Source organism: Drosophila subobscura, chromosome E (genome assembly GCF_008121235.1).
Source record: "Drosophila subobscura isolate 14011-0131.10 chromosome E, UCBerk_Dsub_1.0, whole genome shotgun sequence".
NCBI lineage: Eukaryota > Metazoa > Arthropoda > Insecta > Diptera > Drosophilidae > Drosophila > Drosophila subobscura.
In genome coordinates this window covers 1,760,154-1,773,552 of record NC_048531.1, presented here as the reverse complement: position 1 = coordinate 1,773,552, position 13,399 = coordinate 1,760,154, and the positions used below count along the sequence as shown (strand labels likewise).

The window sequence follows — 13,399 nt, the reverse complement described above, 5'->3', positions numbered from 1 at the left end:
TGAAGTTTTCGTTAGGTATAGACACATGAATACCTGAGAAAGTAGCCGGAACTTGATCATTTCTTTGGTCCGCATTTTCTATATGCGTTTTCACTGCTCTTTCTGCGCCTCTTGATGATGTGGCTGGTGAAAAGAATGGCCAGATCTAGAGCCAGAGCCAGGCCTACGAGTAGCATTAACAAATTATTTCTCCATAACAACTAAATCTATTGCCCCACGGCCAGATGAGAGACCAGTCCTGTCCATATTTATTTTTAGATGCTTCACGGAACTGGTTCCCAGCTGCACGTTGCACGGTGCACAGTCTGCATTGATTTGGAATTCGTTTCTACGGAGTCCGAGTGTGGCAAGTGTTTCTTCTCGTTTCGTATGCTGGCGGGCATCCTGTCCAGTGCTGCTGGCGAATGTTGGCCCCTCCGATCTGACTCAATTAAATTGATCTCCGTCCAGCATGAGTCGAGCAAGCAGGCACATTGTTATTATTCCATCTCTCCATCTATGCAGCCCCATCGCCATCTCTCTGGGAGGCTGCTTATTTAGCCGACATAGCCAAAGCCCGCAGCCTCTGGCTCTAACTCTGTCTATGAAGCTGCATTGGAAATTCAATTCGCTTCAATTGGCGCCATTCAGCAATTATGTGTGACTTGAAGGCATGGCTGGTTCCTGGCTTAGCTTGCTTCGGTTTTATAAATAGACACACACACGCCCCATGGCATACCATGTTATATGTGGTCCACAACTGTCAATTGCAAAGTGCGTGTCCAAGGCCTATGATTGGATTTTTCTCTGCTCTGCAAATGCAGGAAACAAAGTGCACTTTGAGCCATATATGGATAATAGACATGCGCATACAAAGATATCGAATGAGATTCTTTTGTCACTCCACAGCAATCCCCAGGAAGCAATCGATGGCTTTGTATCCATGAGGATAGCCAGGTTACAATGATAGTCCAAACACAGGAATAATTAACTTATGAGAAGTGCAGGCTGTATACATCTGTATCTACATAGGTGGATTTGGGAGTGTTTCGCCTTCTATGCGATATTTTTATCTTATCAGTAGTTATTACCTCTTGGCAGCTGAATTACATGTGTGCAGTTGTATCCATCTGTTATTCATAAGGTTTCCACATGAATCAGGTGCGTACTCTGTCAAAGACGATCCAATACGATCAGATCAACCAATGTCCAGCTGTGAGTAAATACATTTGCTTGAGTGAACTGTTTTACTTGCATTTTGCATTGCTAATTGCATTGGTCGCGCGTCCAATGTTATTCCAGATTCTTTCCGGATGAATACCAAACTCAATAGATACATATTTATTTACATATGTTATTGCAGTTCTCAAGTGAATATTATTCCAAGGAAAAAGTACAGCAGGGTACAGAAAACCAGTATCGCCGATGCGTCGTCTAATTAGATATTGGGAAAAATAAATGTATGTGGCATGCGGCGGATGTGTTGGGGCAACATCATCCACAGCAGCACAGCAGCCAATTATAGAGAAAGTGACAGTGCAGTGGCAGTGGCACCTGAGTTGCACCTGAGCTGCATGCCTCTGGCACTGGCTCCATGTTTGTGTCATGTCCCAAAACGGGCAACAAAAATGTTACTCCAATTAATATGCTGCAGAAAAAAGCGGTGACTGCAGAGAGGGGAAAAGTGGCATGCAAAGCAGGAATTGAACTCCCGTCGTATCTATTATCACGATGAAATTACTCAGCTCTGCTCGCAGAAGTAGCCAATGGCTAATTATTCGCTTTAAAATTGATTAGCAGCAGCGTGTTTGCAGAAACAGCTCGAAAAAATACAAATTAACAAATTATTGTTGCCATGCTGCTCCGGGCCAGCATTCACCCTGGTGTCTGCGTCTTGGATTCATTCGTGAAGTGCTGCCAGCTGAGTCACACCGAACCCCACCCAACCTCACTCGCGTTGACGATATCCGTGGACACTCAAACAATGCTTGACACTCATCTCATGACCTGACCTGCTTCAATTAGTCCGCAGTTGCACCGACCAATTACCATTTGGGGCACGCTTACAACTTTGGCCCATTTCAAGGGAACAGAATACAGACTGAACAGAACCAGGGACCGTTGCTTGGAACCATTTCAGCTGCCAAAGTTAGTTGGTTTGTGTCTGGCACAATTTTCTGCCTCCTTACCTTAAATGGAATTGGGCACGGTGAAAACGGGCCAATGCTCCAACGGTCCAACGGACAAGTGTCAATCAAGTGGTCAAGTCCATCCAAGTCCAGTTGCCAAAGTGCTTGACAATGGCGGTGCTAGATAAATTGAAGCAGCCACTAGAACTACGGGCATTACGGATGTAGCCAAAGATCTCCAGTTGAAGTCCACCTCGATGGATCGATCGATCGATTCGCCATTTAATCTAATTTTAACTCAAAAGCGCATGTCCAAAGTGCCAGCCAAACAAGCCAAACATGTTAGTCTGTCGATCCACTGGCTGCCACCAGCCATGGCCAAAAGAAACGGCGATCAAAGCCATGTTGGACGTAGAAAAATTGTAGATAAAACTAAAATCGCCAACGTGTTGCATGTAGCAGGGGATATTTTTAGACAAAATCGAATTACGTTGCTGGCTTGTTTAAAAATAGGATCGGAGACTGCTGCACGGCCAGCCAGAGGAGGCTGCGCATGCGCTTTGGTTGGTCGTTTGATTTTGGCTTTGGGCACGCTGGGGCCGCGCCAGCCAGGCCTTGTTTGGTTCGGATCGTAGCAGATCTCTGTCTCTCTGTCCGTCTATAAATAAAAGCATGTTCTAGACCAAATCTCTATGCAAGAGAATGTGCCATGTTGCATTGGAATTTACTTCAGCAGACATTGCATCCTTCTGGCCTGCAGAGCTTTTCCGTTCCGTCTGCCAAGGGTAGCCAGTGACCGGTATTCGTAGAGCATTAGCGAGCCTCGCCTAACACAGTTGTTGTCGTTTCTTGTGTGTAATTAAATCGTGGTGCATATTTATGAAAGTCATGCATGCACCTTAAGTGGCAGGCCAGTCCCAGGATGGCAGTGTCTAAAAATACATACATACATATGCACATACATACATATGTATGTACATATGTATGCGCGACTAGCTCTCGCCCATTCCAAGGAAAAGCGGGCCCAGAGCCAGACCCCAACCAGTCCCCCCCGTTCAGTGCATTTGATGGCGTCTAATAAACGCTTATTGGCGTAATAGACACGTGCTGCCAAGGCACTCATTCACTCATTCAGTCATTCAATCCCCTCCACCCTCCTCTCTCAGATGTCGTCTCATCAATCAGCCAGATGGTATGCAAACACGCCTCCCATTCAAGAGTCTTCATGGGGCAGCCAGAGCTTCACTATCCGAATCCTGTTGACTGGCAAATTGCTAAATGACTTTGTTGCAACTGGGCCTTGTGTCGGCGGCAGGGACTTCGTTGATGATGATACATACAATGTGCAAATCGGACAAACACCACGAGGCCGGATCGCTCTCGACGGAGCAGGCTGTGCAATTAAGAGTGCCTGGCAGGCCGAAAGACAAGTTCTTTTAATAATAGCTTTAAATGGCTTTGCGCAATCTGATTAGTTGGCAAGCTCCGATCCGTTCTGTTCTGTAATAGAACCCGGCGACTCCCATTAGCAGCAGCCATTTACGAGCCATGAGGAGGCTTCCTGGCTGACCAGTTTCCACAGCAGGCGGTTGGTTGCATCTGCATACATATTTACATATGTATGTACATAGATACATGTAGGATGAGATGTTTACAGCTGCTGCAATCTGAAATATTCATTATGAATCTTTTATTATGCATACTGAAAACTTGCTTTCACTTTATTGGGCACATAAGGGAAGGGAAGGAGCGAAGCTTCTTTGCCAGGAGTATTCCTGTTCCTATTCCTGGGTGTATTTTTTTAATGCATTGAAATGAAAAGTTTCCTCAACCGCCCCCCATTTTATACGGTATTCATGCGCATAAGAGAAGAGTAGCCTGCATACATATGTACATATGTATGAGTGTGAGGACTGTGAATACATATTTGCATTTTGTGGGGCATCTCGGGCACACATGCAGACGTCGACACTCGTGTATCGGGTCTCATCGTTGATTTAGCCACGCTTCTGTCATCATCCGTTATCTTTATTCGTCACGAACTTCAAAAATGTGAATTGGATTGGACTGTTATGTAAGCAATCTTTCACACAAGTTTTGTTTTAATTGACAACCCTCACCCCTCCTAGTCTGTTGCCTCAAGAAACAGCCGTGAAAGAAAATCCGATGGAGAGTGGGGGGGAAGAAAAAGGGAGAGAGAGAGAGAGGGAGAGGTTCAACAATTTCCAGTTACTTTCATCTGTATGTTTGTGCCCATATTAAGGTCAATGTTAATGCTGCATAAAATTGGATTGAAATGTTTCAGTTTTCACAACTCACAACTCATGGTATGTATGTAGGTAGCCCCCACACAAGCAGAGAAAGAGAGAAAGAGTATTTCTGTAGACTGCCATGGCCATAAATACCAAAACGAATCAATTCGCATCAAGTTTATCTCTTCCCGTGCATCAGCTATCCAAGTAAATGGGTTTAGGATGTGCAATTAAAAAGAGCAGAATATATTTGTGTTCACATTTGTAAAATATATGGAATATAATTGAATAATAAACACATCGGTATATGGATAAATCCATGATCACCTCACCCCTGTCCAGCAAATACAATGGCAGTTCATAGAGCGTCTGCCGACAATTATTGGCATTATTATAGGCACCCGCAGTAGAAAAGTTGATTGGAATGGTAATTTAAATAAAGTGTTCCCCCCTTACCTGCAGTTTAAATGCATAATGATTAAATTAGAACTCTAGATGGCAGCAAAAACAAAATTGCATTTCGCCATTGAAACAAGTCGTCACGTTCCAGATGATACATGACTCACAGTGGGGGTGTACAATGTACAGGTATGTATGTACATATGTCTAGCAGGTCTACCAGATTTAGACCACCCACGATTGTTGCCTCTCCTCTCCCTCTTGCCGAGCTGCCGGGACTGATTGATGCTGGCGTAACCTCGATAAAGTCTTTTCCTTAATAAACTCTAAACATTTGCTTTACATACATATTTATACATATTTCTCTCTCTCTCGGATGTAAACAGTTATTTTAATTTCTTTCTCGCTGTTTGTCGCTTTCATTGCAGCTGGTACTTCCGCAAAATCAAACGCATTGAGGCTGAGAAAAAACTTCTACTGCCAGAGAACGAGCACGGTGCATTTTTAATTCGTGATTCCGAGAGCCGACACAACGACTATTCGCTATCAGGTGCGTGCCAAACAAGGCATTCGGTTACTGGCAGTGCCAATTATAATTGTTATACTTTACTGTTCATATACTATATGCATATACTGTTAATGCTTTTGCAGTGCGCGACGGCGATACGGTCAAGCATTATCGCATCAGACAATTGGACGAGGGCGGCTTCTTCATTGCCAGACGCACAACATTCAGGTGAGTGAGCTGAGCTTAGCACTTGCTCATTGCCATAGTACAGCGAACTCCCGGAATGACATATGAACCTTTGTAACACCACAGAACCCTGCAGGAGCTGGTCGAACACTATTCCAAGGATTCCGATGGCCTGTGCGTCAACCTCTGCAAGCCCTGCGTACAGGTAAGCCATCGGCCAGATCGCTCCCATACAGCCATCGTTTGCTTTGGTTTAATCGCGCATCCAACATCCGACCTGCAGCCAAATGTGATGTGCATTTTAACATTTGCATTTAACATTGCATTTTTAACCCTATGTTTGTTCATTTCGCAATGCCCAACACGTGTGTACTAAAACTGTCTTATATTTTCCATATATTTCTTGCATTTTTCTTTAATTAACACCACAAATTATAATGTCTGTAAAACAATAATAATCAACAACAATAACCACAACAACAACTACAACCAAACGATAACTCAAAACAAAAATAACTCAAAATACAAACTAATAAAAATCAATCAATCAAGACAAATAATACCTTTTCGGGTGTCTTTGAGGTAGGATTTCTATGTAAAAACGTTATCATGTGCGTTTATGTGTGTTTATTGCCCATTAACACAACAATAACCGAAACCAGAATCCTCCACTCTGCTCTGTCACCCTCCCCTCACGGCGAACGAAATTAACCGATCATTTCATGAACTTACAATACTGCAATACTGTGTACAATCCGACTGCAATGCTAAATCCGATTTCGCCAATCCATCTCTATCATCAACACCCACCACTCTGCAGCGTTCAAAGTGCAATCGAGACAATCTATCGCATAGGATCCTATCCCTATCCCCATCCCCACCCCATCCCACTAGTGGTAATCGTGAATTAAAACAAAGTTTTCACATCGCGTGTCTAATTAGTACCGATAAAACCAGTGAAGGGAAACGGCGTTTCAATTGCAGCAAAAGCGTTCAAGTGCGCATGCTCGACTTAAGGCTGAATTTTCCATTGATCTTTGCACTTTGACTCACTGGCTTTCAACTCACTTAGTCCATAAACAGATCCAACAAAAAGCATAGCGCCAGCTACCAACCAATGGAACAGATTCTTTGTAAATAAGGCCCTAACCCTAGCCTAACCTTCATCTCCACCCGGTTTTACAAATCTTTTAATCAAATCTGTCAAAGTATTTCAATTGTGAAGTTGCCTACCCGTACCGATGGCCTTGCACTTGCATATGGAATTTCTATATATTTGGAATTAATCTGTGAAGCTATGATGAGTCCAGTAAATTGTATATCATATTCACGATTATTTTGCTCATTTTCCGGCTATGCTCAACATGACACCCAAAGCCGAACTACGTGTCGCAGTGGCGACACCTTGCGGTTCGGTTCATCTCAAGTTAATTCTGGCCACAGCCCCAAAAGCATGCCACAAATTAGCAACTACTGCCTCATGCGGATAGCAATAGATAAAAAGAAACCTCTCTAAGAATCCCATATTAGTTTTATTTCGGTGCATGTACATACATATGTATGTACATATGTACATACATATTTACATATGTATACATAAGCAAGTGTTTAAAACCAGATAATAGGGTACGCAACAAACATTCGTTTTCTCGATGTTGAAATGACGGTTAATTAATGAATTCTAAACTCATTGCTCAATTGGCACTATCATTACCATAATAACCTCAAGCCGAACACAAATGCGCTTTACCATTTGGGAATAGAAAATTCATTTACTAACTGATTTCTCTTTCCCTCCCCCATTTCCAACCATCCTGACGCCACAGATCGAGAAACCCGTCACCGAGGGCCTCTCGCATCGAACACGCGACCAGTGGGAAATCGACAGAACTTCCCTCAAATTCGTACGCAAACTGGGCTCCGGCCAGTTCGGTGACGTTTGGGAGGGACAGTGGAACAACACAACACCCGTGGCCATTAAAACTTTGAAATCGGGTAAGCAGTCTGAGGGAAAGTGAATCAAGTGTGAATGTGACTAAAAATGATTCTTTTACTCTTTTTGCAGGCACCATGGATCCCAAGGACTTCTTAGCCGAAGCCCAGATCATGAAGAAGCTGCGGCATACCAAGCTCATACAGCTTTACGCTGTCTGCACGGTAGAGGAGCCCATCTACATTATCACGGAGTTGATGAAGCACGGTTCACTGCTGGAATATCTGCAAGGTATGCTGGGACACAGACCGAGACGAGCACACGACTCGCCGCGTGCTCGCACATTTTGAGAATTTCTTGCAGCTTGCCTCAATCAAATTTCAAAGAAAGACATTTTGTACATTTCACGCCACACTGCGGCCATTAGTCAAAAATCAAAGATCAAAGAAACAACCAAACGTCCGCCCGCTCGCTTATCATGTCATGACAATTGCTTATTTGTGTTTTTAATATCTTTTAGCCATTGCAGGCAAAGGTCGTAGCCTCAAAATGCAGACCCTCATCGATATGGCCGCACAAATAGCCGCTGGCATGGCCTACCTGGAGTCACAGAACTACATCCACAGAGACTTGGCGGCGCGCAACGTCCTCGTTGGGGATGGCAACATTGTGAAGATAGCCGACTTCGGTTTGGCCAGGTGAGTCTTCAGCCGTACGTCGGAAATGTACCGCAAATGAACATCCATCAATCTTTAAATCTTCTCTTCAGGCTCATCAAGGAGGACGAGTACGAGGCGCGAGTTGGCGCCCGCTTCCCCATCAAATGGACAGCGCCCGAGGCGGCCAACTACAGTAAATTCTCAATCAAATCTGATGTCTGGAGCTTTGGTATTCTCCTCACTGAGCTGGTCACTTACGGACGCATACCATATCCAGGTAAGTCAATTGCCTAGCGGTTTTACCTAAAAATGGATCGTAATCTAATCAAATGGCTTATCTCTGCAATCAGGTATGACTAATGCGGAGGTGTTAACCCAGGTGGAGCACGGCTATCGCATGCCCCTGCCACCCAACTGCGAGCCGCGCCTGTACGAGATCATGCTCGAGTGCTGGCACAAGGATCCCATGCGCAGACCCACATTCGAGACGCTCCAATGGAAGCTCGAGGACTTTTACACCTCCGATCAGAGCGACTACAAGGAGGCACAGGCTTACTGATAAATGCTTCATACGACCACGGACGCGGACAGCATCCGTGGCGAGGAGCACGATTGAGGAGCTGCAAATGGTCGCCGGGCATCCCACAACGGACAATTTAAATTAAGTTACTTACTTCAGTTTTGCACAGATTTTTGATTGCTGCTCACTGCGACCATGAACCCATAGAGCCTATGGAACTTTTGTGGCTCATGGGCAGTGGCATGTCTTGGTAGCTCCATACCATACGATTCATGTTATTAGCGTTTAAGCTAACAAATAGTTGTTAAGCTGAAAAGTGAATGCGAATGCAAGTGCACGTGTAGTTTTAATTTGTACGTGCGAGTGTTTTTTTCGGTGGAATGCAATTTCAAAGAATGTTTTGTTCATTTTTTGTTGTTTATATATGACAAGCATATGGATAAATTTGTTCGGGCGCATTTGTGGTATTTGCCGACAAATATATCAAATGTATTATTATTCATATAACGATATATACATACATACATGCAAACACGCATACCGTGCATGTACACTCACACACACCACACATCTATATATATATATATATGCATATATATAAACATATATACATACATACAATGCATCCGTATAGTCAGAGTTATTCCTAGGATCCACCATTTATATTCTATTATGCCAACGCATACTTATCCTCAACGTACCCGGTTCTTCTTTAGTTTATAGACCAATCTGAAATCCGAAAACGATATTTGCAGCACACAAATATATGCAACTGTTTTGCTTTTAGTTAATCCATTACGTACGTGTCTTAACTCCTTCTCCCCTCAACATTATCAACGACTTTATACATGTGTATGCTTATGCTTTATCACAAACGAATGAAAATTAAAATAAAAGAATGCACCACAAACGCCAATCATCATCAAGTGCTAGCGTACGCTACTTCGCTGTATGCGACAGCTAAAATCCATATGAGTAACGATCTAGAGTTGTAATTGTAATTGTAATCATTTAATTATATTGTATTTATAAATAAAACACAAACAAACGCATACACATATACAAGTACATGTACATTTAGAACAAAAAACCATTAAAATAAAATTTCTGCATAATTTATATAAAATACAAATCAACGCAAAATCATTTATATTGATGTAGTCTAAGTCACTCTAGCATTTCTTTGTTTGCATTTTGATTTGGTGAGTATTTTAGTTTCGGCAGCATATGTAGGGGTGGAAGAGTTCTGCGGAAAATCAAGTAATCAAGTGACTAAAATTAGTTGTATGCCTAATCTACACCAAAACCCGAAGAGCGCATGAATCGAAGGCTGATTTTAAAAATGTATTCTTACCCTACTATGAGTTCTTATGTAGTCTGTATACTCTCTAATCTGTCTTTGAATCTGTACTGTGCTGCACAAAAATGTACGTGTTGTATGTTCTCTACACAGGCCGTTTAAGCCACACAAGCAACTTTAATCAAAACATACTGAGTTCAGCGAACTCCTCGATTTATTTATCCAATTTGGTGAAGTGATCCATATAACATAAGAATGGATTGCTTGCACTTTCCAACTTAACGAATGTCATATTGAATATGTAAAGTACTATATAGAGTACTTAGTATTATAAGAGTCAAGTATAACGAACGATTTGATCTTATAATATCCAATCCAAAAGTATATTGTAAGAACATACGCAAAGAAACATACATAAAAACATGCATACACATACATAAATATATATACATATATATGAATAAAGTAAAATAATTATTTTTAAAACGCATGGCTTTGATCTACGGTAGGCTCCATATACGAGCATCAGTCAGTCAGTCACAGTGTCCCCTAATCGATTTTTTTCCATACTTGAATGAATTTGGGCATTGTAAGTCTCTGGACTAGATCAGAGCTGAATCAAATAAAACGAATAAAACAGTTGGACTTGTCTGAGAGCCCCGCCTAAAATGCCGCGCGAGTGTGCTGCACTATCCCTCTCCCCCTAATGGCAATGGACATGAGGGCGAGGAGGGCCGTGAAGTGTTGTGCTCGAATGATTACACATAAACAATGCCACTTCATGACTGCTCCACAAACATTTGAGAGTGAGTCAACAGGTAGAGTGTTTTCGCTTCGATTTTGCAGTTGTCGAATACGATTGCGACTGCGATTGTGATTGCGAGTGTGATTCTCCCCTATTTCTTCCTTATAAGGTAATACTAGCCGCAACTGTTTTGGCTTTCACATGCTCCATTTGTAATCAATCAACGTGGAAATACCGCTAAGTCTTCTGGGGCGGGGTCGACGCCAGGCCTGATAAGCGGAGCGAAGCCAAGTGTAGTGGAGTGGAGACCATGTTGAATCACCCGCATGCGAGTCAGCAGCAGAAGCAATCGCAAACAGACGCATGAGGCACAAGTTAGCCAAGTGATTGGTTATCAGGCGATTTCCTGCAAACCGATGGTTGTCGTTTGCTTTTGGTTAAAATTAGAAGAGGTTGCCTTATTAGTAGGCGCTTTATCGCCGCCGACGCCCTCGCCACGGCATACCAGCCGAATGACCGCATACCCACAGCAGAACTTCATTTCCAACGATCGCTGGCTTGCCTTAGTCATGCCATATACGATAATACGATTACGTGAACATCTCGAGAATTGTTAATTTGCCTGGATGCTTCAGTTCTTTCCTCGCTTTATTCATGATTTGAAGCGGTTACAAGTATTTTAATGGTATGGTATGTGTAATTGTAATACAAATGCATGGAAGTAAAGTAAATGTTGAAAATGAATGAATGTGCACATTCACTTGAATTTTGAATAGAACACAATGAGGGGATTGCTTATGTGAGGAATGTAAAAGTTTGCGTGTAAAAAGTAGTTGGAATGCATTCATCTGGCAGGAGCTGGTGTTGTGTGCGCCTGCTATTGTTGTTAATGTACTCTGCCAAATATTCATCCATGTGATGGCTGAGCACAGACAAAGACACCACCATGACCACGCCCAGCATCAGCTGTAGCCGCCGCTTCAACTTAGAAGCACTTGCGGTGAACAATAGATGGGCCAGACTCGTCGTACTCCTGCTTGGAGATCCACATCTGCTGGAATGTGGAGAGCGAAGCCAGGATGGATCCACCGATCCAGACGGAGTACTTGCGCTCTGGTGGAGCAACAATCTTGATCTTCATGGTGGAAGGAGCCAGGGCAGTAATCTCCTTCTGCATGCGATCGGCGATGCCAGGGTACATGGTGGTGCCACCAGACAACACGGTGTTGGCATACAGATCCTTACGAATGTCCACATCGCACTTCATGATGGAGTTATATGTGGTCTCGTGGATGCCACTGGCCTCCATTCCAAGGAATGAGGGCTGGAACAGTGCCTCGGGGCAGCGGAAACGCTCGTTGCCAATGGTAATGACCTGTCCGTCGGGAAGCTCATAAGACTTCTCCAGGGAGGAGCTGGACGCAGCTGTGGCCATCTCCTGCTCAAAGTCCAAGGCGACGTAGCAGAGCTTCTCCTTGATGTCGCGCACGATTTCACGCTCGGCAGTGGTGGTGAACGAGTAGCCGCGCTCAGTCAGGATCTTCATCAGGTAGTCGGTCAAGTCGCGACCAGCCAAATCCAGACGCAAAATGGCATGGGGCAGGGCATAACCCTCATAGATTGGCACAGTGTGAGAGACACCGTCGCCAGAGTCGAGCACAATACCTGTGGTACGACCAGAGGCGTACAGAGACAGTACAGCCTGGATGGCCACATACATGGCAGGCGTGTTGAAGGTCTCGAACATGATCTGAGTCATCTTCTCACGATTAGCCTTGGGGTTCAGGGGTGCTTCGGTGAGCAGGACAGGGTGCTCCTCGGGGGCAACACGCAGCTCATTGTAGAAGGTGTGGTGCCAGATTTTCTCCATGTCGTCCCAGTTGGTCACAATGCCGTGCTCAATAGGGTACTTCAGAGTGAGGATACCTCGCTTGCTCTGTGCCTCATCACCCACATAGGAGTCTTTCTGTCCCATGCCCACCATAACGCCCTGGTGACGTGGACGGCCGACAATCGATGGGAAAACGGCACGGGGTGCGTCATCACCGGCAAAGCCGGCTTTGCACATGCCGGAACCGTTATCGACGACCAAAGCAGCAACCTCTTCGTCACACATTATGATGTAGATTGATTTACTTCTGCAATGGAAAAATAAATGCCAAATATGTACACTTTAATCGACGCTCAACAAGAAAAGCACAGCTCTCATATACACTCTATGGTATAGCATAGACCCACTCTCAGCCAGACACAACGCGCACGCACAGTTGAACAAAGAGACAGACACAATTATTACCTTTTAAGGAAATGGAAGAGACGATTGGATTTTCGGTTTTCCGCTGCGGACAAAGCTGAGCACGCTGAGAAGTAAGTTTTGCAAGTGGTGGATGGTGGAACCGACGCCTAGTTTTTGGGGGTAAAAAAGTGGTTGAAATCCGGTGTGACCAGTGTGACCGCGGAATTATCGATATAATATATCGTAAGGGCCTCGACAATATACCGAAATATAATTTTTCATTTTCAAAATATACTGTAAATATACCGTAAAACTAAAACCATTTTCCTCGATTTTGATGTTCAATTTAATATTATCAGCTGGTTAGGAATCTCAGTTTCGGAAATGTAATTTTACTCAAATCATCATTCAATTCTCCGCAGGATTTGCTGATTTTATGATACATCTTTCAATTGATTGCACAATAAAGGCGGGAATCCAGCACCACAACAAAAAAATTCCTGCCAAAAGGCTGGTATCCAGCACCACAAAAAAAAAACATTTCTGCCAAACT

General features: G+C 43.7%; 2 protein-coding genes across 6 annotated transcripts in view; one reads left to right on the top strand and one right to left on the bottom strand.

Moving 5' to 3' along the window:
* The window catches only part of LOC117890471 (tyrosine-protein kinase Src42A), a 36,009-nt gene extending 26,653 nt beyond the window's left edge, over window positions 1–9,356 (top strand). For 2 of the 5 annotated variants that reach the window (XM_034795329.1, XM_034795326.1), the window contains 9 exons: window positions 5,188–5,309; window positions 5,411–5,495; window positions 5,580–5,658; window positions 6,006–6,035; window positions 7,280–7,448; window positions 7,519–7,677; window positions 7,907–8,084; window positions 8,156–8,322; window positions 8,396–9,356. In XM_034795329.1, coding sequence (XP_034651220.1) covers window positions 5,188–5,309; window positions 5,411–5,495; window positions 5,580–5,658; window positions 6,006–6,035; window positions 7,280–7,448; window positions 7,519–7,677; window positions 7,907–8,084; window positions 8,156–8,322; window positions 8,396–8,604 — 1,198 coding nt within the window. In that variant the 3' untranslated portion in view covers window positions 8,605–9,356. The remainder of the gene's footprint in view (window positions 1–5,187; window positions 5,310–5,410; window positions 5,496–5,579; window positions 5,659–6,005; window positions 6,036–7,279; window positions 7,449–7,518; window positions 7,678–7,906; window positions 8,085–8,155; window positions 8,323–8,395) is intronic. The other 3 variants (XM_034795330.1, XM_034795328.1, XM_034795327.1) reach the window with 2 other exon arrangements.
* Window positions 9,357–11,237: 1,881 nt separating this feature from the next.
* LOC117890476 (actin, cytoplasmic A3a) lies at window positions 11,238–13,064 on the bottom strand. Its single transcript, XM_034795340.1, has 2 exons — window positions 12,907–13,064; window positions 11,238–12,748 (listed from the first exon to the last, which is right to left on the bottom strand). The coding sequence occupies exon 2, from the start codon at window positions 12,724–12,726 to the stop codon at window positions 11,596–11,598; it is 1,131 nt and encodes a 376-aa protein (XP_034651231.1). The 5' UTR covers window positions 12,727–12,748; window positions 12,907–13,064; the 3' UTR covers window positions 11,238–11,595.
* Between the last annotated feature and the right edge of the window lie 335 nt (window positions 13,065–13,399).

Bases quoted from the DNA above. Each gene is read 5' to 3' on its own strand.
- LOC117890476 (XM_034795340.1), bottom strand. From the start codon at position 12,726: ATGTGTGACGAAGAGGTTGCTGCTTTGGTCGTCGATAACGGTTCCGGC.